At 37.3% G+C, this 24,494-nt stretch overlaps 4 protein-coding genes across 8 annotated transcripts; 2 read left to right on the top strand and 2 right to left on the bottom strand.

Moving 5' to 3' along the window:
* Positions 1–4,042: 4,042 nt before the first annotated feature.
* Positions 4,043–7,983, bottom strand: srp19 (signal recognition particle 19). The gene is made up of 5 exons (XM_035521792.2): positions 7,826–7,983; positions 6,922–6,997; positions 6,396–6,467; positions 5,365–5,473; positions 4,043–4,566 (listed from the first exon to the last, which is right to left on the bottom strand). Exons 1-5 carry the CDS (start codon positions 7,861–7,863, stop codon positions 4,436–4,438), a joined length of 426 nt encoding a protein of 141 aa, XP_035377685.1. The 5' UTR covers positions 7,864–7,983; the 3' UTR covers positions 4,043–4,435.
* Positions 7,984–8,071: 88 nt separating this feature from the next.
* Positions 8,072–10,772, top strand: shld3 (shieldin complex subunit 3). The gene has a single exon (XM_035522084.2). It carries the CDS (start codon positions 8,574–8,576, stop codon positions 9,315–9,317), a length of 744 nt encoding a protein of 247 aa, XP_035377977.1. The 5' UTR covers positions 8,072–8,573; the 3' UTR covers positions 9,318–10,772.
* On the top strand, positions 10,374–19,527 carry LOC113570988 (interleukin-6 receptor subunit beta). 4 transcript variants are annotated; one of them, XM_035522082.2, is made up of 17 exons: positions 10,374–10,465; positions 10,984–11,056; positions 11,148–11,204; positions 11,625–11,726; positions 11,995–12,103; positions 12,916–13,049; positions 13,179–13,315; positions 13,594–13,753; positions 13,872–13,957; positions 14,068–14,284; positions 14,742–14,921; positions 15,141–15,242; positions 15,327–15,467; positions 15,573–15,713; positions 15,816–15,900; positions 17,651–17,729; positions 18,808–19,527. In XM_035522082.2, the coding sequence occupies exons 1-17, from the start codon at positions 10,406–10,408 to the stop codon at positions 19,093–19,095; spliced, it is 2,151 nt and encodes a 716-aa protein (XP_035377975.1). In that variant the 5' UTR covers positions 10,374–10,405; the 3' UTR covers positions 19,096–19,527. The 4 variants fall into 4 exon arrangements, with proteins under 4 accessions (XP_035377975.1, XP_035377976.1, XP_035377974.1 ...); XM_035522083.2 differs by having other exon boundaries at positions 10,398–10,465; positions 11,151–11,204; XM_035522081.1 differs by having other exon boundaries at positions 10,406–10,465; positions 10,969–11,056; positions 11,151–11,204.
* A 118-nt stretch (positions 19,528–19,645) lies between these two features.
* On the bottom strand, positions 19,646–24,025 carry nudt12 (nudix (nucleoside diphosphate linked moiety X)-type motif 12). Of its 2 annotated transcripts, XM_026999823.3 has the most exons (7): positions 23,919–24,025; positions 22,748–22,964; positions 22,071–22,639; positions 21,656–21,823; positions 21,447–21,560; positions 20,942–21,141; positions 19,646–20,804 (listed from the first exon to the last, which is right to left on the bottom strand). In XM_026999823.3, the coding sequence occupies exons 2-7, from the start codon at positions 22,951–22,953 to the stop codon at positions 20,694–20,696; spliced, it is 1,368 nt and encodes a 455-aa protein (XP_026855624.3). In that variant the 5' UTR covers positions 22,954–22,964; positions 23,919–24,025; the 3' UTR covers positions 19,646–20,693. The 2 variants fall into 2 exon arrangements, with proteins under 2 accessions (XP_026855624.3, XP_026855625.3); XM_026999824.3 differs by lacking the exon at positions 21,656–21,823.
* Between the last annotated feature and the right edge of the window lie 469 nt (positions 24,026–24,494).

Genomic DNA, 24,494 nt, shown 5'->3' with positions numbered 1-24,494 from the left:
ATAATTTAGTACAGCTGAGGTTTTTTTAAATTATTTATTTACACTGTCACCTGCAATCTAGTTGTTTAAATGCTACTAAATGCTAAATGCTAAAGTTGGTTATTTGGCAGGGTCACATTAACTATAGGATCTTCTTAAATGTGTGTGTGTGTGTGTGTGTGTGTGTGTGTGTGTGTGTGTGTGTGTGTGTGTGTGTGTGTGTGTGTGTGTGTGTGTTTAGCATGTAGGAGAGTCCAAAATATGGCAGCCAGGGACTTAACTAGCTTGAGGACACCAAGGTGTGGACCTCTGTAGTTTCCGGTTTTCCTCCACATATCTCAGATTATGAACTGAATGTGGAAACAGTACAGTTCTGACATCCTAACCTTCCTCCTGCATCCCTTCCTTTTGCCAGTCCTCCATCTTCCTATTATCAAACATGATCTCCACAAGCTATCCAAAGGGCAGATGGTGAGTAAAGTTCCAGCGTCTGATCTAGTCTCATGATCTACCCTAAAGCACTTCTGTCTTCACAGACATCTTCAGTAGATCTTTAGACCCCGCTCCATTCCCATGTTTCAAATTCTCTTATCATCCCAATTCCAATTATGATTACAAGTCTAAATTACTTCAGCTACCCTGACCCTCGGTAATTATGAAGCTCTTTAACACCTCTTACTATCTTACCTGATGGCTATCCCCTTGCTATAGATCTCCTGCAGTTTGCGTACAGAGCCAGCAGGTCTGTAGATGACACAGACAACTTGTCTTATTTCATCCTAATGCATCACAATAGTATGGGTACCCATGGAAGAATTCAGCTCAGCTTCCCAGACCCTTTGCAGGTCAAATTTGCCCAGCTGTCTGTGCAAGAGCCCATCTGTCAGATGACCACAGATTTCCTGACAGACAGGAGACAGCAGGTGCAGTTGGGAAAACCCATGAATCTGTACTCTGGTGTACCTAAAATCTGTGTACTCTTGCCCCTTATCTTGTCTTTATGCTAACAACTGCCCCACCAATGACCCATCTGTGAAGATCCTAAAATTTGAAGATATGACTAATCTGCCTAACAGAGAGGAAATCAAACCACTGGGGTCCTAGTACAGGATCATATCGTGCTACACTCTAAAGAAAGTGGAGATGGTTCTAGACAGGCCGCCTGCTGCCCGCTTCACCTCAACAGCTCTGGTTTTGACTGAGGCATCACTCGAGTTCCTGGGTACCACAGTATCCCCCTTAATTTAGCACACAACTCCATTAGTTTGCACTACTCAAATATATCAGTATCAGTATCGTAATGTCACAGATAGAACTACATCTAATTATAAATGCTCATTTCATGCAGTAATATGCTTTTACAGTATATAACACTGCATAACTGTATATAATAGATATAACACTGTATCTCTCCAGACTTTGCTCACATTTACCTACTCCATATTCTTTTTATACCTCTGCACTTTTACACATTTGTTGTAAAATGTGTCTGTTTTATTTTATCTTATTTTATTTGTCTAGTGAATTCCCTAGTCTGTGTACTCTCTGTATATCTGTAAATAGTCTAGTGTCTAGTCTGTTCAGTATGGTACATATGCACTCACCAATATAAATTCATTGTGTGTGTAAGATACCTAGCATATTTAAAAAAAAAAAATAATTATTATTATTTTGATATTCGCTTTTCGAATGGTGGAGTGTAGCAGCGACAACACGTCTGGTTCTCATCTGACCTCAGAACAGCTGACAGCTGCAAATTTAACTAGACTTCTGTCATACATTTGTCTGTTATACTTAGCTGCTAAACTAGCCTAACAGCATACAAAAATCTCGCCTGTAAATAGTCTATTCATACACTGAACTATAAGAGACGTCGGCTACCATTAACAATCCATGAACATAAATATAAGGATTGTATCCATGCGCCTATTGCTGAACAAGCTTTATTAAAGCCTTAAGTTCTAAAATAATTGTTTATGATTTTTTGTGATCTAACCACTTTAGAACAAATGTTACATACACTAAAATATTTCACATATATTAAATTATTTCAAAGATATGTAATAATTTCAAATCTATGTAAGGTGCAATCAGCCTTGAGATACATACTTTTGACAAAATTGACAGTCAGAGTCAAAGGGATGTACACAATTCACTTGTTACTGTAAAACCCATATGACTTATGACCATAATATAGTGAACTCTACATATGGCTGAGCTACACCCTGACACTTCAGCCCGTTGTCTTAGATCAGCGACAGCGGCAAGGGAGGTGCGTAAACAGAATTTCTTTATTCTTGCTTCTCCACAAAGAACGGAAAAGACCCCCAGCTCAGCCAAGACCCAGCGCGGTGCAACAAACAACAACAAAAAAAGCAATAAGCGCTGGCAGTAAAGCTCGCGGTTTAGGAAGCACAGCGGTAGCTGGCAGTAGACACGCACGGGGTGTCAGTAACACGGGAGCACTGATCGCGCGTTCCCGTGCGCTTAAATCAGAGGGAGAAAGAAAAGAAGCGAACAAGGCACAGGTGCAAGACAGCAGGTGCGGGGAGTGTGTGTCCCCCTCGGGCTGGGTGCCTGGTGCACCGTGACCAGATCCCATAGGTTTACGCTTTAACTGCCATTCCAGAGATTTGTTTCCCCGTCATGGGCGACAGGTCGTTCAAATGTTGTGGCACCTAAACACTCAGATTCATTCCCACAGTACCTTTCATCTCCACATCTCCCCCACATGTAGCTGCGTTTGTTCTTTTAATCTGCATAGACCCACATTCCTATAACTGCTACATATGTGAACAGAAAACTTTCCATATTATTAATGTCCAGGCAATCAACATTCAAGGCTTTATTTCACAATATGCTTGCTTTTAGTTAATAATAGTTATTATTCTAAATAATAATAGACATCAATAGACTAAAAAATAATTGTCTAATAATTGGCTATGTGGTAATGCATTACAGGCTACAGCAACTGCGTGCCATGCATGTGTCATTACGTCATTGTCATAGAATCACGTTCCCTCCCGTGTGATTAAGACAGATGGTTTCCTTTTTAGAGTTCGAGGATACCCGTGGCTGCTGTCTCTTTTGACACCATCTTGACCCTGCTACAGTCTCACCCACTGAAGGACTAGAGCCAGGATTGAGACAGACACATAGGCCAGGCTGGGTTCCAGTGTCAGAGTGGACTCAGGGTCACCTTGAGAAGGCAGGAGACTTTACTGTGGCTCGTTTGGTACTACAGACACCCTAAATGTTTGTCTTTCATAATAATACAAATGAGTGATAAGAGTAATAACATTTACTGTTATAATAGTAGTAGCAGCATTTTTTGCTAATTCTTGGGTCATTTTACAAATTAATTGGTAAGACAATGACCCAGAATAAGATTCACATGCGTGGTAGACATAAAATTACTTCCCAAAAAATGCTCAAACCCATGTTTGAAAAATGCAGCAGGTTTTACTGAACAGGACAGGAAAAGGTTTTCAAATCTTTTATGTAATGTGAATATTTAATCTTCCTACCAATTTCCAGTAGGTCTGTAATGATCCTGACTTTGTTATTATGAAACATCATTTTGACTCCTGCAGAAATTAAGTAGTCATGAGTTAAAAAAAAAAAAAAATCATTTCAAATTATGCATAAAACATTTACATCTTCTTTACTGTTAACATTAAAGTAAATTGCCCTTGGATTACAAAATCTATATTAAAATAGAATATCAAAAATTTCTGTGTCAAATTAGTTAATCTCAGATTTGGAGGTTAATTTAAGGTTTGTTAAACCTGCTTTCTGCACAACAAGTATGCTTGTTTACTTTTACCCTATTGGCAGTTGTGAGTTCTGTTCTATCATTTGCATGTTCATTAAGAACCATAGGCTACATGGTATCACCATTATTACTCATTATTATTATTCTTATGAAAGACAAACATTTATTATGAATTAAAACAACTCAGTGTGAAATCACAGCTATTAAGATAAGCTTCAACAACTCTCCCAAGGTGATTCACTTAAATTACTAAATTGCTTTTAGTAATAATTCAAGGTTACTCAATGATTTCTATGCATTTCATTTATTAAAAAAAAAAAGTATAATTAAACATGGATTAAATATTCCAGTATTCTGTGTTGTTGAACATATTGTAAAAATTCTCTTTTAAATAGTCACAACAAAGCATGTTCTATGGTAACAAAAACCCAGATTTCTCAGCCCAAATATTCTGGAAAAATAATGTTAATATTAATGTCCTAAAGGAAAGTCACAGCAGAAAGGCCTGAAAATGTGTCCTCTTGTTTCTGACTTTATTATATGTTTGATAAACAGTCACAATATTAATATAAACAGAGTAAACTCTGGCAAAACGTTCACCTCCTGTTTTTGCATTGACCAGACATGAGCGATATACATACAAAAGCTTCGCGAGCGATGTAATGGAATGAGGGAAAGCAATCATTTCTTCTTCTTCTTCCCTTTCTTCCCTCCTTCTCCTGGCTGTGCTCCTGAGTCACCACCTCCACTTTTCTGTGTTCTCGTCTTCAACTTGGGAATCATCTCGGCCACGTAAAACATAATGTCTTTTTCTACAAAAGCAAGAAACATTGCCGTGAACAGCATGAATCAGCGTTTCATGAACTGGGGCATGAAGCATCATGTGGAGAATGGAAACTGTTGTTCTTTTTTACAATCAGGATAACGGCACAGCAATTTGTAACTTGACATTTTGTAGACCTAAACTTTGCTATACAGATTTTGATAATCAAAGCACTCCACTGCTGTAGTGGTCTACTTGAACAAACAGTGAAAGGATTTCATCTCTAGTTAAGTATATTGTCTACTGAAACTGAAAAACCCCAGCTCTGAATTTGACCAGAATACCAGAATAGAAACAGGACAGGTGGGTGGATTGAGAACTATTTGAAGATATCGAGTAAGCAACTAAAGTTATTCCTTTTTATGGATTTTTAGACTGAAGCTTGTTGACAGCAACTGAGGAAAAGTATATAGTTATAGTCTGTGCAACATTTTTAGGGAAAAAAGAAAAATCATACCATCCAATAAAGATAAAAGCAGTAAGCAGAAAATATCACATAGGTTGTATAATCCCAAAACAAACTATGAGAATCATGTACAGCAGTCCAATGATAATTTAATTAACAAACCCTCTAATGGTTAAAGATGACTTTGCAGTGACAATATTTCAGAGTGACATTTGGGAAAAACTGGCATCATCTAACTGATCTTAGATCAAAGATTCAATGTTTCACATGTACAAGATAAATTCCTCGAACCTCTGGTAACTTCCAAATAAATATTCTGATTCTAATACGAGGCAGTAATCTAATGTGATGGAGCAATACAAAAAATACAAAAATACTTACTACAGGTAAACTTGTCTTGACACAAGCTTCCATCCTCTTTTTTGACTTGAACTCGCACTCTTCCTCTGAACTGTCCGTCTCTGTTCCATTCCCGTGGATACATCTTGTTCTGGACAGCAATGCAAATTTAAAAGCAGACCTAGGTCGCCATTTTACATTGATCCACTAGATTATGGGAAGCACACTTGGCTGGAATGCTAGGGATAGGAAATTCAGGTAAAACTTGTAAGAGTTTGGATTCAAAGGGAATATTCCAAAAAATATTAAACAACAGACATAGGTGGCCCATGTGGCACTTTTCTTGAGTAGAATACATTATTTCTCTTTGTGTAAATGTGCAAAAAACAAAAAAACAAACAAACAAAAAAAACCCCCACATGGCTCACATAACACACACTAACAATGACAACGGACCACTCCATTCTGCTTTGTATCTAAATATACCAGCTAGATGCTATAATTCTTTTTGCCACATTTATCCATGGCGAACAGTCAGCTACCTGCCTATTGATGATTCGAAACACCATGTTATAGTTCTTACAACTGTCTTACAAAGGAATGTAATCTTCTCAAAAGCACTCCACTCTGCCAAAAAAGCAGACAGATGCAGAGATTTTTAGAGGCGTCTGCCTTCTGTGCAGCTTGCATCCGGTCCTTGTAGGATTTCACTTAAAACGGGCAGTGGCAGTTGGAGAAAAGCACTACATGTGAACACATCTGACCACAGTATTACAGTATTACTTCATGGACCAAACAGATCGGAATCTCTGACCAGCTCATAACGGGCGGACTCTACACTGCCCTCTGGTGGATGATAGCGTTCAGACCTTTCATGGTTCTTATATTTGAGAACACAGGTTAGTGAGCAATTAATTTGTTCATTTTACTGCTTCATTTTCAAGACTTTTGTGACTGCTCAATTTTTAAAATTCAAACGACTCTCTGTGGTATACACATTTCAAAGAATACTAAGTCCAATTCAGGAACTTGAATGTTAATTAAGTGTTGAAGCCTACAACACACAACAGTACCTCAACATAGACATTCATTCCAGCAGCAGTTAGAACATCTCTGATTTCAGCACAGGAAGGGTTTTCCACACTCTAAACAAAGAAGTAAAATTGCAATAATAAGAATGAGTGGTGACAATCGTGAACTCAAAAATAAAACTGAAAGGCTACATGAATTACAGTTGATTCAGAATACGCACAATGGTGCAAAAACACCCTAAACAATTGTGCATAAAAGGTGCCAACTGTTCATTTTTGCTTTAAAACACCAAGTGCACCGAAGTCAATTTTTTTAAGCTTCTTCGTATGACTTATTTATTTTTTTAACCCACACTGCTTTTGTTATGTTGGAGGTGGGGCTCTCTCCATTCTATCTACTCTAAGTAGATATAGGTTTTAACTGTTTCAAAGTGTGAAGTCCTTACCTTACTGAAAGAGTCAAAGGGCAATTTTTTTTTTTTTAAAGGCACCATTGTGGCAGGCAGAAATGCTTAGGACACATATTTCATTGTAGTAGGGTTTATTAGTATTTGTGGAAAGCACTCACCTTCTCAGTTGGTATTCTTCGGCCCTCTGCTAATGTCTTTTTACTGTTGATGTAAGCTGGGTATATACACAAGAACCTACAAGTTGTGAAGAATTGTGATTAGATCAAAGATAACAAATTGAAAAGAAACAGTATGTTTAAATCATGACATTCATTCATGGAGTTCAAATTTTAGATGTAGTCTCCATTTCAATTTATGCTCATTTACCTTAGAATTTAAAAATTACCCAAATATATTTATCCAATTACTGCACAGAGGTACAGCATTTCGAAGCAAAAAATAACAAGAATACCATCTGTGTACGAAACTATCCAATCTCCCTTTATAAAACAAGTAAAATTTGCCTGGGCTGCATATGGTATTACCAAAGGCTCTGGGATAGTTCAAACAATAACACAGTTGATGGGCAGCCTTAGTGTCTGCTGCAAAACATAGGCTTAGCCTCCCAAATGGCTTAGAAATTACGTTATTTGTGAGAAACAGCTTTTGGTCCATAGATCAAAAAGGTTTATTACCACACTCCAACCTAGATAGTACTGCAAACAGGTAAATCCATTCAACTCTGTCAAATGCTTTTTTGCCCATATCATACTGTCAAATGCAAGCATCACTAACTGTAAATGTGCAATCTAAAACTAATGCGGGACTCTATGGGCTAGGAGTCATTTCTGTGCCATCTGTAACGCCAATACCAACCATCAGACTGCACACTATACAAACCTTCTCGCTTATTTTTTCTATTTGTATTCATCCAGATTGTACTTAATTGAAATATTTTTTATATATATATATATATATATCAAATTAAGTTAGCTAGCTAGCTAGCGTTAGCTGGACTGTTAATGATTGTACACGTTTGCTTAGTGCGGACTAAGCTGTTTTACCTCTCAGAAGATCACTTACCTCTCTTTGTCAGCAGAGTTGCTTGTCAAATGAGCCATCTTCTGAGATGTCTGTTCTCTAAAATATAATATAATGTTAGCGTTAACAACAGAAAATATGTTAAATGAAACCTCACATTTCGCTGAAGCGTCTAAAAGAAACAGGAAACAGTTTTTTTTTCTCCCAGTTTTACCACATCACCCCTGCTGGACAGGAGGTGATCCGTTCGGTAAATTATTATTTTTTCCTCTTACAGTAAACATCAGTGTCTGCAAATTTAGGATATTTGTATGAATGTGTTGTGTTTAGTAATTGTAGTTACACCATGCTCTGAACCGTTCGTTTCACTTGGTCGTATTTGTTGTGTACCGTTGCCTGCGCGGTCTCAGGTAGGGGGCGCGAAGCGCAACTTTCACGCCAACAAACGTAGAAGAAGAAAACATGAGACGCACGGGAAGCTAACTGGGCAGCTAGCTAACGTTAGCTGGTTGTGTTCATGTAACGCATATGTTGGAAGATGCAAAAATACCCCCCAAAATAATTCGCGAAATTATTATGGGCTTCGCCTTGCGTGAAACGTATAAAAACAGTTTTTATAAGATAGAAACCTCGCAACTGCCACATAAGAGTTAGGTTGCTAGGTGAGCTAACCGCTAACTGAGCTAGCTAGCCAAGTCTCTAGCCAAACTATAGTTAACTTCACGCAACACAAGAGTTTAATACACATTTTTAAGCTGTAATTATTCTTAAAGCAGAAACCGCAAAGTTAATGCTGCACAGGGACTGCATGGATGTGTTTATGCATTACAGAAGCGACCAGGATAAACTGAACGATTGGGTGTTCCTGACAGAGAGAACATTGGAGGACTTTCCGTGTCGCGTCTTGCCAGTATTTACACCTTGGTATCCTTCAGGTGCAGACTTGTATTTGCCTTTAAAACCTAAAAACGCTCCTCCTGTAATTTCATCAACACCGCTGAAAGATTCAGGGTATTTCCAGCAAGGAGCAGAATTTGATTTTTCTAAGAGAGATTGCGCAGATGAGAAAGAAACACTTACAAAAGATAAAAGGACGTTGGTAAGAAGCTTGGGAGATATTTTTGGAGACGGTCGGGTACAATTTAAGGATGTGCCGAAGAAATGTAAAAGGTCATGGAGTGTCTTTTCACATAAAATGAAAATAACTGAGAGAACTCAGTCATTCTCCAGGCAGTTCCACAAGATTATTCAGAGATATGGACTTCACTGGCACCAGAGAGCGAAATGGATTATTTTTGAAGTTAACTGTGCACCACGGAGTATTGAAGAGATTTGGTCTAGGCTTGATCATGCTATTAAGCACTCCAGGCTTCCAACATGCAATGCAAATTTTCAAAGGAACTTGGTCCAGATATGGGTGTATTGTGACATATTTTACTGTGAATACATTGGACATTTTTTGAGACAAAAATTCCACCTCTCAGGGGAGATTACTTTAGCAGTTCATAAACTAGGTGATGTATTTAAGTTGTAAGTGCATGGAGTTATTGTGATACATTCCTGATTAAATTTGAAATGTTGTTGATGGTAAATTGTCTTGCTGTCTCTAACTTAGACAAATAATGATAAAAGGTTTCATGGAAAACCTGTCCACTCAGTGCAGAGTGTATCCAAATTGAAAGAGTGCATAGAGAAACAGAAGGAAAGCTGTTATTTATATTTCAGAAAATGGGTACAGCTTCTTGGCGAGCACTGCATGAGACTTCACATTACAGAATTAAAATGTATTGGGAACGTATTGCTGCATTGCTAAATAAATAATATAAATAGCTTATATGTTGATGCAAGGCAATTAAAAAGTGTAATTCATAATATTCCGATAATGAACATAAATGCACAACTTTAAGATAGAAAAATGTAGAAAAACAAAATGAGGCAAATGGCTGCAGTGCCTTTGAGTTTACCCATCTTGAGGACCAGTTAGTAAAAAAAATTTTAAAGGTTAAATTGATATTTTATTCAAACTGCTATTTTAAATTCAACAAACTCACCATTGTTGTTCAAGTGTTTTTACATATTGAGGCTTTACTTAAATTCTAAAGTTTTGATGGCATAAAGCTTAAGGTGTATACATTTAAATCCAAATGTTCCTTGGTAGGTAAGATTTTTGTTTTTCTTTCCTGGATGGAGCAAAAACCCCATCCAAGTGCCAGAAATAAGTACTGAAATAGGCATTTTTTGAAAAAACAAGAAAACATGCTTTTGTTGCTTTTACTTAACAGGAAGACAAGAAAATATATACGTAAAACTATTATATACAATCATTTTTATATATATTGTATACAACAATGCTAGTCTTGGTATTGCTTGATATCAGACTGAAAAGATTGTGTTATAACCTATCCCCACTGCAAGTGATTGCAAACATGCACTATAACTTAAAAAAATTCCCCACCTTATTTTTTGTCTTTGTACTAATAGCCAGAAATGTAAGAAAAGTGCAAATGAAATTCGAATTCATATCTTTCTTTCAACATGTGATTCATTGTGATTGAGTAATTTTAACCGTGCTAACCACAGAGACGTCTTGTAGTAGTCAGAGAAACAACGGGCTCATTACAGATGCTTCTTGCTTTCCTGACTGTGCCAAAGAGAGTGCATGGTGACCACAAGCAAGGGCAAGTAGGTGTTTTATTTTTTATTATTATATGTACTATGTCTTACTGCTCCATGCTGCTGCATGTCTATATAGTTAAGATTCTACTGTTTTCTACTGCTTGGGCAGTTAACCATGTTAATAAGTTATGAACAAATTAATTTAAGTTGAGAAAAAAAGAAATTAAGAAAAAAACAAAGCCATAAAAAGATTGTTCTAAATTACAGATTTTATAGAGAATTATTCTGTTATTTTAATTATTCTGTATTTTATAGAGAATTATTCTGTAATGTCATTTTTATAGTATGCTAATAAACTGTTTTCTCTATTAGATTTTATAACTGTAAAGGTGTTTATTTCCCTGTGTATAAAGAATGCAGATATGAATATATATACCTTACAAATACATAAATCTTTCCATGGTTTGAGGTCTTAGCAACCTTTAGTTTTTAATAAAATTTGTTGCTAGTCTGAATTTCTTTAAGCCTTAAAACAGTCATATTCTTTACAATATTGCTTTGACTTTAAGGCCTTTTCTTTTAAGGTTAACTTCAAGATAAGCATGAACAGCAGACATACTTTCTACCTACTTTCCTGTGTCGTCTCCTTATGTCATTGTGAGTAGAATAGAATTGATCCAACAAATATTTCCTTTTTTCCCCCAAAAAATGAATAAAATGAACTCACTTAAAATGCATGTGTACTAAGCAGATGGGATTACCCTAATATGGCCTGGAAAGCAACTCAAAAGTGACAGCTATAAAGGTAAATATATTCTCATATTATTTATAGAAATTACATCATGTAATGATGAGGAACCTTTGTTTTACTCAATTCATAACTTAATGTGTGGTTCTCCCATTACTGTAAAATTTAGTGGGAGAAGGGAAATCTGAAAACTGCATCAGAAACTAACTGAATAATTTATTATTATTTCATGGATTTCCTATGAAAACCAAAAAAAAGTGATATAAGAATTATGAATATAATTAAACTGATCTGAACAAGATGAAAAGTATAAAGTGTGTTTGTGTGTGTGTCAGATGCTATATGTATTTTCAACAAATGCCATCACTATTTTGCTGAATGCATTATTCGAGCAATTCTATGTATTTGCTTTACTGGGGAATTTATTAAATTAACTCATTATTTATGCAATTATCTTAATTTTACATTTTTTACCAGAACTCGCTGTCTCTGGTCATGATCTGAAACTGTGCGAGAGCCGAAGAAATGTCTGTGTCATGGATATTATGGATTGTAGCTTTGAGCCTTTAAAAGGGAAAGGTAAAACACTTCTTGTTCTTTAATAAGAGAGATAAAGTATACTAGATGGCAAAAACACTGTATAGTGTTATTAGTTGTCAAATAATCCAGTAAATCAATCCATTGTCAAATCAAATCATTTTAAAATCAGGGACACACATTTACTGTATACTGTATCCCAAGTCTGGATTTTCTCATATTCCTCATTGTGCATAATCACTAAACTCGTATCCCATTGTAAATGTATTCCCTGCTCATGTCGTAATGTATGTATTTTACTCCAACTCAGAAATGTTTTTGGACACATCATGTCATTATCTTGTCCATGAGAGATCTTTTGTCTGCAAATGGATTTACTTAGATGATGCGAAGATTATAAATTCATTTATTTTCAGCCAGTAAGTACATGTTTTTTATTGACATTTAGGCATCACTTGAGAGTGAATTTATGCAGTGAGGAAAGCATTAGATTACATGTTCTTTGGCATGAATTAGTCTTTTTTTCTGTGAACAAAATACAGATATTTGATGCTTGAAAATGTTTTTGTACTTCTAAAAAAGTAATAATGTTTGTTCTTTGGTTGCTAAAGCACAATTAAAACCAAGGTTATAAAAATTATAGAGCTAAATAAAACCTCTAACCACAAAATGGCTGGCTTTGGCAAAATGTTCTATATTAGATAACAATCACTGCCCCGTTTTCATGACGCAAAGCACCTATGTTGCAAGTACTATGTGACAGTCATAAGGGATGTACAAAAGACAACTGCTCTTTTCATGCAGATATATTCAGAAGTGCTATGCATAAAAAGATTATATGACATGGAACACAAATAGGAGTGTGTGTTGATTAATCATTGTCTTTTTAGACATTATACCTCTTAACCATCTGAAATGATCACAGTGGCTAAACATGAAAATGTCAAGGCAGTATCAGGAGTGGTTTACTTAAGAATATTCCATATTCTGCTGTAATTACCACATATGTTTAGCATTTATTTCTAATGCAATCATGAAAATATCAGATAGTGACTAGTCTTGATGAAATTAGTGACAATTTCTTCCCATATTTTCACACCAAGTCTTTGTGCACGCATGAAAACAAGGCTGTCAGTGTTGACGCATTGGCCACCATTATCAAAGTGAATCAGTCACCCACATTTACTATCCTTGGATGATCACTGGGATGTTATGTTTTTTTATATTTCAGAACGTCAGCCTTCAGTCACTGTCCTTCCATTTTCAACCCACTTGCCGATTTCAATTTAATCATAAAGTCAAAAAACATCATCGACAAAAAAGAAATGTACTCTGAGGTCTATGCAATATCCATTGCAAACATAAGTAAGCTAAAAATTATATTGCCGCTGACATAAATCCTTTACAAATACAAGGATATGGCTCTGGTTTAGTTCCTACCTATGAGTAGATTTCAGTTGATTTAATTATGTTGTATCATTGTTTCGGTTTCAGCCCAAGCTCCACGTCCAACTATCATGTCTGTGAATGCAACAGAGACTTCAATAATTATAACATGGATGACTGGTCAATTTCACAGCAGTGCCTGTCAAATCTTCTACAAATTGTCCACCTCAAAATTCTGGACTGTGGTAAAATTTCAAATGGTTTTCAAAAAAATCAAATGGTTAACAAAGCAGGTGGAATGTCTAATTAAATTTGTTAGTGTAGATAGCTGTAGAATGGTGTCATGACTGTCTTTGTATGTTTGTTATTCAAACATGTAAATAGATTCTAGCCTAAGCTATAGCTTCCTGGAGAGCAATCGTTGAGAACTTTCCAGATCTCACACTTGAGGTCAAATAGCATAACTACATTAAAATAATAACATTGGAATGCGCTTCACATGAATACCCCACTCCTTGTTCAGGTTTCAGTTATTCCCTTTGAGGAGAAATTTCCTGAGAATTTGTATACTATTAATGGCCTGCAGCCTTTTAGCCAGTACGATCTTACTATTGCCTGCAGAGGAGCATATGGACTATGGAGTGACTGGAGTGCAGAATACCAAGCAATGACACTAGAGAGTGGTAGGTAGAGATGGAGTCTGTACTCTAAGTTTTAATATGGAGAGAATATCTCTATAAATATTTTCTTGGAGAGTTATTCCACTAAATGGTTTTTTTTTTTTGTTTTGTTTTTTCTTAGCACCAACTGCACCACCTTATGTCAGTTACTGTGTTGAGCCATTAGATGACAACTTTGATACTCAAAAGCTGGTACTTCTTTGGAAGGTAAGTTCAAAGTTACAGTGTCATATAATAGATTGGTTGCAATGTGGACTTATAAATAACTTGATTTATTAATAACGTTTTCATGACATGAATGTAATTATATTTATTAGTCTTTAGAGAGAGGTGTGGCTCAAGGAGTCATTCTCGGATATGAGGTGACCTACACATCAACCAAACGGGCATCTCTGAAGAGAATAATTAACACTACTGATCTGAAGGCGGTCTTAGAGATAGCTGTAGGAAACTACAATATAACAGTGAAGGCCTACAATATTGCTGGACATTCTCCAGCTCAACATGTTGGAATCAGTACTGGATTTTATCAAAGTGAGCTGATTTTATCGACGTGTTTTTGAGTCTTTGTATTTTGCAAGAGAATGTAGGATAGCATCTTTGAACTGCTACTGATGGGTCACAGAACTCACATCCCTTTCCTGATTGTGCAATGCAGTTTAAGTGTCAGTTTTATCTGCCTCACAGGAAATTAGACATTTTAGTATATTTGTTATCTTTACTTTTTGCTGTATTCTTCAGATTCATATGTTCAAAAAGTAGTTATTTATTTCTTGATATAATTAATATTTGTGTACTTGGCTTTTGGAGCAAGTAAAATCAAGTCAGAATACAACTTATATTCTAGTTTCCTCATTTCACATTTGACAGTATGTTCTCTGGCCTACCATATTCTTGAAATGAGGAAATTAAGAATATGTAAACAATCTGAACCACCTATAAAACATTTCCGTTATTTATGCCAAGGTACTATATACAATATGTCTAATAGGGTTGCCTGCAGTAAAAGGACTCTGGGCCATTGCTGAAGCTAGTTCACTGAGGATTCGATGGGAGATTGAGAAGACAGCTATGAATGTTACTGAGTTTGCCATTGAGTGGTTCCCTTTTCATGATGTTGCCTCAAAGCAGTGGAAAAGACTTAATGGTTCATTTTCAACTGTTCTACCAGGTAATTCAGGCAACAGATGTACCAAGTTTTCTATAACTTGGTATATATCAAAAAGGTGCACCCATTGCACTTTTTTACACTTTTGCACCTATTTAATTCCTTGCCTTCTTGGAAGTGCAAGAAATAAGTTTATATTACATTATATGCTATCATCTGCTCTACCTGTAATAATAATACTAACAGAAATCTATTTCTTCCCCCAATTCTGCCATGGTTCAGGCAGCATCAGACCATTAAAGACCTACAACATCAGTGTTTATCCCCTTTGTGACGCACTTTGTGGGCCTCCAGCGTCAGTCCAGGCCAGCCTGAAGCATGGCAGTAAGTGAAGGTGGATATTATTCACAAACCCATATTCGGATGTTTGGAGTTGTTTGGTGTACTGTGTGCTATTGGTCGCTTCAGCTCTTTTAGACATTGTCCAGTTAAAACTGGTGAATGTGACCAAAACATCCGTGACAGTCAAGTGGGTTTGGCAGGAAAAGGCCCCAAGCACTAGTACTCTTCAATACAGACTTGCACTAAGAGGACTACATGAAATAAGATGTAAGATCCTGAATTTGGTATTCATTTAATTTAAAAAATATTTTTATTTTAAAGACATAATTGCACTTAATTTTCTTTTGAGAAGGTGATTTTTCCTTTCTTCAGCATTAGTAGTTTTTCCACATCAGTGGACCCACACATTCTACAGATTGCAGACAAATGTCAAGTACTCTGTGTATATTTATGGAGAAACTACCTTTGGTAACTATTCAAAGACAAATATTGAATTTACTACACCTTTTCTTGGTAAGTAATCATTAGTGAAAATAAACTTGTTATACATTAGTAATAAGAAAATTAATTTCAGTCAATAAAGTATATACATCTTTTGTTTGTTTTTTTGCCCAGAAAATGATGGAATAATTAAAGCTGTTGTCCCAATAGTGTTTCTTATCATTGGATTTGGTATTTTCTCAATTCTGTCTAGAGCAATGTAAGTATCATATCCATTTTCTAAAGTATTCCTTTTCCAGGTAATGTTATGTTAATGTACTTCATGCCATGTTTTGAAAGTTGAAGTATGCCACTGGTCACAAATGTCAGCTGGAATTATGCGTAAAGAGCAAAGGGAACATTCATGAATGGAGTGGAATGTGCTTAGATGGTTGAGCGCAGTGGAAGGATGCAACTGGCCAGCATCCAGCTTCTCTCTCAGGGTCCGTACTCATCCCAGTCTGGACAGCTTGGTGAATGGAGTAAGGGACATTATAGGGGTACAGCAAGGGTTGGAAACTCAAAATGCTCTTGAATGGGTTGAGCTTGGTGGATAGTTGCCCAGGGCACGTTGGCGCTCCAGGTGGACGGCCTGGTTCACTTGTTCCACTTTCCTGTTGGACTGGGGGTGATATCTAGATATCTGAGGAACGTTTTAGGCTAAACATGACATTCAGCTTGCTCAGGAACTCCCTCCACATCCGCAATGTGAATTGTAACCCCTCCAGCCCAAATTACCAGAAGAGGTGATTGAAGAGAATGCCGATTGTCCCGAGCACTGTAGGAAGAGCAGGGAAAGGCACAAACCGAACCATTTGGAAAACCAGTCAACAGTGGTGAGGATGGTGGTGAGGTACTATCTGAGACGGGAAGACTGGTGACAAAAGTAACATCAAGATGCAAACACAGCCTTTCAGGGACAGGCAGAGGTAGCAGTTTGCCTGTAGTGGAGATGCGTGATGCTTTGATCTTGGTGCAGACATCACAGGATGCCTCATATTTCACGTCTCACTACATGGAGAGCCACCAAAAATGTCTTGATACCAAGTCACCTGTACGTGTTCCAGGGTGTCCCATCCCCAGGGAGGTGTGAGCCCAGATGATGAGGGAGGAGTGGCACTGAGAGGGTACACAAAGACTGCCAGCAGGAGAGTGAAGATGTGGATTGGTCTGGTTAATGGCACGGTCTAAGTCCCACTAAATGCTACCCAGGAAGCAGGAGGCAGGCAGCATGGACAATTGTCATGTGTGTCTGATCTCTGGACTGAGTTGGCACAAAAGAGCTTTGGCCTTGGTGTCTTTGGAACCTGGCCTGTAGATGATGGAGAAAGTGAAGCGAGAAAAAAAAAAAAGACAAACCACAGGCCTTGCCTAGCTGCCTACAAGTACTGTAAGTTCTTGTGGTTGGTAATGACTATTGGGTGCCCAGCACCCATTTGTAGCAACCTGGGCTAGAGCCTCCTGATATTGTTCCATGACCTGGTTTTCCTCCTCAGACAGAGGATAAACCTGGCACCTAGGAGGGTACCAGTTTGTTGACTCTTAGATCTTAGCAAACCTCTACCGCATGCCCTACCCTGCTTCACATTACAGAAAACCACTCTGAGTTGGCAGACGAAATAGGGGTAGGTGTGCTTCAGTGGGGAGTTGGTGGCTACCAGTGTGGTGCCCCAGGCTTTAGCTCTCCAGGTAACTCAGCTGATAATAAATGCCATCTGGCATGATCAGGCATGACGGGATGGTACAGTTCAAGATGTTGTCCTATTGTTGATGACCTATTGTGGCACCTGTCAAGCTGAGGGCTTCAGCGACACAAAATCTGATAATATACTCATTTATTTGATGTAGAGTAAAATGACACAAAAATGGAAATCTTGATTGTACTATCTTATGCATGTAAAAAAAATAAAAAATTCTAATTACTGATTGTGGAACAATTTTATATCTTTAATACATTTCCTATCTCATAGCTACAAGGACTCCTCCTCCAACATTATTAACCCTGGCCATAGTTTCATTGGACACTGGCTCCTACATTCGCTTCATGAGGTAAGGACTGAAAATGGTTTTTATTCTCATGTCAGCTACTGTATCAGTAGAGAAAAAAGTAAACATTACATGAATTTTAAAAATGCTAAAGTAAAAGAGTGTTTTATGGTGGTGATGTTCATTTACATTGAGTTTCTAGTGAATTAATTCTAGTGAATTAAGTAAAGCTATTCTGTTCCTGTTCCTATAAACCTATGACCATTTTTTGGTCAGTTACTGACCGCTAGTAGTAACTTGTTTTCTCTATAAGTATGCCATGTTTCCAGTGGCCTTTTTCATAAAATGTGATTATGTGGAATTTTTTTTTTTTTAATGTAAAAGTTTATTATTACTTTTGTAATTTTTAATGCAAAATACATATCCAACTACATATACATATATACTATACATGTACAAAGAATGTTTACTTATGGTCCAAAATTTTAAATTAAGCCTATGGGAGATTTATGGGACACATTTTTGTGGCATCTGTAGATCCAAAACCAAGCTTTTAACAAATAAACACTGTAAAACTACTTTTAAATGACCATAAATGCTGACAAAATGTAGGCCTATGTTTTTGGGTTTAGTAGTTTAGGATTTAATTAAAAGTATCCAAACAATGCCTGCCTTTTGGTCTAAAACTGGTCATCTATGAAATAGGCTGACACTGTTACAGGGTACAGGGACACAGTCAGTCAACTGAATTCAGAGTAAAATAGTGATAGCGCAATTGGTGGATTGCAATTTACAATTGACTGTAAGATGTACTACAGCCTAGTAGGTATAACTTGAATTGAATTGTGCCTAATAAAGTGATCACACAGTATACATTTCAAGCAAGAACTGAAATAAATAAATAAAGCGCCTCTGAATTGAATAGTAATTCCTCAGCATTAGTGCTATGTCAAAAAGCTTTTCCACTAGCTGGGATATTCCTGGTTCTGATGAGTCTGGTGCAAAGCTAATTAACAGAAAAACCAAAAAGGCTGAGGAACACCTTACAATACAGAACATTTTTAACTAATCTGGCAAAATGAAATCCTTTATATAAACTGAGCAGAGGAGGAAGAACTTATAATTATGTTTTCTTTGACAGAGAGACCACATCATCAGTGTGCTAAAACTGGAGGATTTCACATTGCCTAATCAAGTGATTGAAAAGTCTCTTATACAAATTGAGTACCAAATGTCAGATGAAGAGGATTTTGATGAAGACAAATTTCTGTCCAAGATTTACCCACCTCATGACTGTCCTGAAGAAAATTCTGTTAATGTGGAAAATTCTTTGACACCCCATGGTCTCACTGAGTATGTTGATTTGCCCCTGATTCCTGGTCATTCTGAATATGTTGTCAATTGTCCTCTACTTGGTAGTGCTAGCTAACATTTTTGAATACTGAGTTTGGTTGGGAGCACAGTGAGCATCATAAATTACCTGTGCAAAATGTGCAGTCATTTATTTTTAGTATAAACTTTGAAAGTAACCTAAAGATTACATCACGGTTCTTGGCTATTGCATCTTTAAGAAACTATGCCATGCTTCTCATTGACATGATTTATGCAGTGATGTACAATACTTTCATTTCACTTTGGTCAATCTGGTTTTCACTGCTACATTAATGTGTGTATATGATGTATATATGTTGCCTTATTGTGTACATATTCACTTGTGTGGTGCTTTATGTGCAATGCAGTACATTATGGCATGGAAATTCATGATAATATAACCACATTTCAAAAGCAAAAATGTTTTTGGATTAAAATTAAGGCAGTTTATTAAACTGTTGCATTATCACAATAAAGCACTTTGAAATCATTTTTCTAGAGGTCATTGTATCACAATTGCACAAAAAAATGTCCGATTGTCCCACTGCATAAGGGTCGTATTTTCCTGATCATGTTCATTCATACATTTATGACTACTGTAATATATATTCAATTAAAAAAATAATTTTTAATTCGAGTTGCATACATCCATTTAGGTAATATTTTATGTACTGCTATAGAAGTGATGGGTTAGAAAAACATTGCATAAATGACTAGTGTGACGTACAGTGTATTGGAGAGCGAGTGCAAGCTATAAATATGGGTAGATGGCCTGAAGTGTGAGACTGGAAATTGCAGAAAAATCAGAAACAGGAAAACACCCCAAAACTACTGGTCCCAGTGTACTGCATTAGCTATGCTGTGGCCAGACATCATGATGTATTCAATGTAACTGGATTATTTTATAGAGATAACAATTCCATTTAATAATGCAGTTGATGAAGCTTTTGAAAGGAAGCAGCTGCAGTACACAGATTTGGTGGCTGCGGTGAGAGAATGGCAGGTGCACATTAGGTAGGAGATAGGATGCTTGTGCAGTTTAGTTTTATAGGCCTTAAACTAAGGATAGCTGTGATACTGAGCATGCATTAATGGTGCCACTGGGGCTGGACATGGACTTAGTCACCAGGTAGGCCAGTATAGATCTGCGGTGTTGTTGAATGCTTGGAAACTAAACACGCATAAGTGGTGCGTGTTTGTGTGGGGGCAGGACAGTTGTGTTTGCTATTGGTATAGTGCATAAAGCCCATATGGAACTGGTGGCACTGAGAATGCATTAATGATGTATTCACCAGGGAGGACAGTTTGGGTTTACGTTTAAAGAGGTGCAGCTTGGTTTAAAAGTGAGCTTGGATGGTGGTGGCATCTGGGATGCCACACCTCACTGTGGAGCCTTCTGGAGGTGTCTTGGGCTTAATTTAGCTGAACAGCAACAAAGGAATGTGCCTACCTGATGTCCCATGTGAAGAGCTTACAATGTCATAATTGCTGGCATGAAGTGACAGGGCTGGACCCTATACAAAGCTCTAGTGGTTTGGCATAAGATACTTGACAACTTATCCTGTGTATAATTACAGTTCATTACATTCACAGTCTGGCAGACTGTTTCATTTTCATTGCAAATACATTTTTGACATATAATGCTTAACATTATTTTCAAAGGTTCGAGTTTAGACAAGTCCAGTGTTTCACTAGATAATGTGCAATAGCTTGTCTTGGAGGCATGGTAAGCACCGCTTTACTACTCTTCACAATAGCATCTATTACCTGTATAATGAATGACAATATGTTATTACATCACAAAATTATAGAAAAGTTACAGCACAATGACAAAATTCTCACTTGGAGTATTCATATGTAGAGGAACAGTGCTTGGAGGCTTTCTCTGTAAAACGGACTCTTACCTGTTGCCTGGTGAACCAGCGAGCCTCTTCAATTTCATCTTTATCAACCTTAATATCTGTTGACACTGCGACTGAAATGCAGCCAATCATTAGTGATGAGGGCATTGGCCAAGGTTGGCAGGATACATACCGGACAGGGCCGACAGTAACCCCACTCTCTTCCATGACCTCTCTCCTTACTGCATTCTCGATGGTCTCACCTGACCCAACACACCAACTGTTTATAAGACACTGTAGCAAGAGTGAACAATTTTATAATCAACATGTCTTCCAGAAGGAATTTTGAGTTGTGTATTTTGAGAAACATGGGTAACAGCATTTTCCTACCTAGGAATCAGACATAATGGCATACCAGGCATTCAGTTGTGCAATTAATGGATTTAAAATCAGGGACAGATTCAGTAAGGTATCTGTTGAATTCCCTGATTGATTAATGCTGATAGATTTGAAATGGATGCTATATTAGCACAAATACGGATCTCTTTTTCAGGGAATTTATGTCTACCTGGTTCAATGAAACCAGCGAGACATGAGAACATTCCTGGAGGAAATGTCTTCTTCCTTCCTAGTAAGCACTGATTCCCATCTGGGTGAATGACCAACATGATCACAACAGGATCTGAAGTACAAGGACACAAGAAAAATGTATGTTATGTTAAATATGACACTGACTCATTTCTGTTAGATGGCAGTAGCAATTTGGAGGTTACTTGCCAACTCTAGGATAACATGTACTATGGATGCCCAGAAGACTCTTGCAGCCCTCTGTCAAGCAGGTTCTCTTGTAACCACCTTCAGCCACTTTGGTCTTGCCCCCACACGTTGGGCAAAAACTATATCGGCTGTGCCATGCAAGGACAGACCTGGCTTGTGCAATTATACCTATGCAACCAAAATAATCATCTTACTGTATAGTATTCATATGGATGTAATACTGTTCATAAAATAAAAATAATTGTAAATGCGTGTGGATTAAAGATGCAAAACGTAGTACATGAGACTCTAGGACAGATCTAGATGCATGCTTTTCTATCAATTGGACATCCTTAAACACAACAAAACAAAAACAACAACAACAAAGATAATAATACACTGATTACATCCAAATGAAATTTAATATATGTCCCACCTCCTTCATCTTCATTTAGCATTAGCAATGTTGGCATCGGCCCCTGAAGGAAGAAACTGTGTGAATCTTCAATTTTGAGGATTTCTGACGGATTCTCCTCCACATTCAAAGCAAACCATGCAATAAGTCCATCTTCTTCTTTTGATACTGATGAAAGGGATGAACATTCTTGCTTCTCTACTCCCAGAAAAACAACCACAATGTCACTCTTTTTGAGTAGAACACCCACAGAGTCCCTCTTCAGCCTGCACAATTTCAACTTAGCTTGACTATTATTCATGTGCTCTGGCCCAGAGGTGACAAGTGGGTCCAAGTTATGAAAGAGAAGAAACACTGTCTCTGGAGAGGACTGTTTAGCTGAAAGCCATCCTGAGTCTGTCCTTTTATCACTCATTCTGCTGAGATACTCTCTACTAAAGTAGTTCTCATGCTCTGTTACTCCCGTACTTGGCAGGATATCACGAATCTTCCCATCACCAACCAACAAATCAGCAATATGTTTGTGCCCCCAAAATTTTGCTATGTCATGAGCAGTCTGGCCTGACTTGTTCTTCAAGTCTTTATTGCACCTGTTAAGAAAAATGAACTGCCATAAGACCTGGCTTTATTTTACAATATTTATAACACCAATTCTAGCCTCAGTGTTCAAGTATATATGTGGCACTTCACAAACTTACCCCTTTGAAAGCAAAGCCTTCACCAGATCAAAGTGTCCATTTCTTGCGGCCAGCATTAAGGCTGTCCAGCCTTGTTTCCCACTTTCATTGAGTAGCTTACTGGAGTAACAGATCATGTCAGAAACTCTGACTAAGTCACCCCTGGATGCATGATCCAGGAACCGCTCAACCATCTCATCTGTGGCACTCATCTGAACACTTGTCATGTTCTAATGAACTGAAATAGAAGAATGAAAAAAATAACTGAGAAAATGTTTTTAAAAAGATTTCCTTGCATGGCCAAATAATTGCCAAAATCTTGCCTAATCAAAACTGCCCTGCTTCATAATTTGGGAATCTTTACACTTGTTTTTAGCTCAGTCAATTTGTAGGTCAGGGGGCCTAAATTTTCATTCTGCCCAAGATGCAATCTGACTGACTAATTCACTACCAAATTAACTTTCTCATTGGGATGTACAGCACACAGTATATTTGTTTAACGGATTGTAGTTAATGAAGTTGATATTTACTCTCATCTCATGTTCTATAAGTAAGGAATAATATGCAGCCAGCTGCTCATCATTGCAAAGCGGCCCGCCAGACCTGGGGTGATTTTTTTAAAAATGATTAATTAATTAAATTATTCCGTTTATTACATTACTACTTACAAAATATATCAACAATTTGACTAATGGCTATTGATTTATTTTATTAGCCAGTTACAAGCGTTTGTTAAGCGCGAGCTCGTGCTTTTTGACCTTCACACAATGTAAATAAATTTGCTATCATAAGATGTCGGTCACATTTCAAAATAACATCTCGATTTTGGTGGGGTATTTTTCTGTTGTTGTTGGGTTTTTTTGTTTTTGTTTTTTTGTAGTATAACAAGTTCGCCAAGTTCATAGCTGAAAACTTAACAGCATGAAAGTATCAGGAGAGACGGACGACGGGTATTGGATTTACTGAGATCCTTACAGTGCCACTTCGGCAATGCAATCTTCCCAAAAGAAGAAAAACAAACAACCAACCCAATAACACTAGCTAGCCAGCCTATAACTTACAGACATTTCACCCGTGCATGCTCAAAAGTGACCCTTAGCTCACTTAGGTAATGTAACGTCAGTGTAAGGCTATTTTTAGCCATGCCGTGATAAACTAAGGAAAGAAAAGGTGCCGCTTTAAAGAGTCAAACCTGATTCTTGTGACAAGGCGAATCAGCAGTTTATTCCTGGTAATCAATATAAGGGCAGACGTGAAGCCTCTGTTCTGCACACGAATGATTGTGACGCACGAAGACACGTAATCGGGTTCACTTTTGCTTCTTAGTACAAGCGCGGTCCCTAGTGGTGAGACGCACAAGTGTTTCAGTGTGTGTTCATCTCCACGAACTGATCAGTCAAAGTAGCTCATTATTAATAACTAGCAGTTAAATCAAATGAACTACCCAGAAGGACTTTAGGCTGCTGCACGACACTTTTTTGTACGTAGTTAATTTACTACGTTCAGCAGACCAGCATTTTATTCAATATGAGACCAGCATTCTGAGATGTATAAAGATGCAAAAAAAAAAAAAGTGAAGAGTGTGAAATCAATATGCAAACATGCAAATATATTTTCAACATCTCTCTATCACCCATATGTTTCCCCCTCCAATATACTCATATGTATGGAAAATTGGTATCCAGGAAAGTGGAGCCCCTCTATGTTGACAGACTACTGCTGGACACTGGAGAGGGACATTCCTGAAGCTAAATACGGGTACTACTCT

Source organism: Electrophorus electricus, chromosome 25 (genome assembly GCF_041902795.1).
Source record: "Electrophorus electricus isolate QZ-2024a chromosome 25, ASM4190279v1, whole genome shotgun sequence".
Lineage (NCBI taxonomy): Eukaryota > Metazoa > Chordata > Actinopteri > Gymnotiformes > Gymnotidae > Electrophorus > Electrophorus electricus.
The sequence above is the reverse complement of the archived record's forward strand: the minus strand, read 5'-3'. Positions and strand labels throughout refer to the sequence as shown.

Excerpts from the sequence above, each read along its gene's own strand:
- srp19 (XM_035521792.2), bottom strand. The coding sequence starts at position 7,863 with ATGGCTCATTTGACAAGCAACTCTGCTGACAAAGAGAG. Across the intron at positions 6,998-7,825 it reads AACTCTGCTGACAAAGAGAG|GTTCTTGTGTATATACCCAG; the intron begins GTAAGTGATCTT and ends CACAACTTGTAG. Across the intron at positions 6,468-6,921 it reads GAAGAATACCAACTGAGAAG|AGTGTGGAAAACCCTTCCTG; the intron begins GTGAGTGCTTTC and ends TTCTTTGTTTAG.
- shld3 (XM_035522084.2), top strand. The coding sequence starts at position 8,574 with ATGCTGCACAGGGACTGCATGGATGTGTTTATGCATTACAGAAGCGAC.
- LOC113570988 (XM_081707630.1), top strand. The coding sequence starts at position 10,406 with ATGCTTCTTGCTTTCCTGACTGTGCCAAAGAGAGTGCATGGTGACCAC. Across the intron at positions 11,205-11,624 it reads CAAAAGTGACAGCTATAAAG|AACTCGCTGTCTCTGGTCAT; the intron begins GTAAATATATTC and ends ATTTTTTACCAG. Across the intron at positions 14,922-15,140 it reads ATTTTCAACTGTTCTACCAG|GCAGCATCAGACCATTAAAG; the intron begins GTAATTCAGGCA and ends GCCATGGTTCAG.
- nudt12 (XM_026999823.3), bottom strand. The coding sequence starts at position 22,953 with ATGACAAGTGTTCAGATGAGTGCCACAGATGAGATGGTTGAGCGGTTC. Across the intron at positions 22,640-22,747 it reads AAGGCTTTGCTTTCAAAGGG|GTGCAATAAAGACTTGAAGA; the intron begins GTAAGTTTGTGA and ends TTTTCTTAACAG. Across the intron at positions 21,142-21,446 it reads CGCTGGTTTCATTGAACCAG|GTGAGACCATCGAGAATGCA; the intron begins GTAGACATAAAT and ends GTGTTGGGTCAG.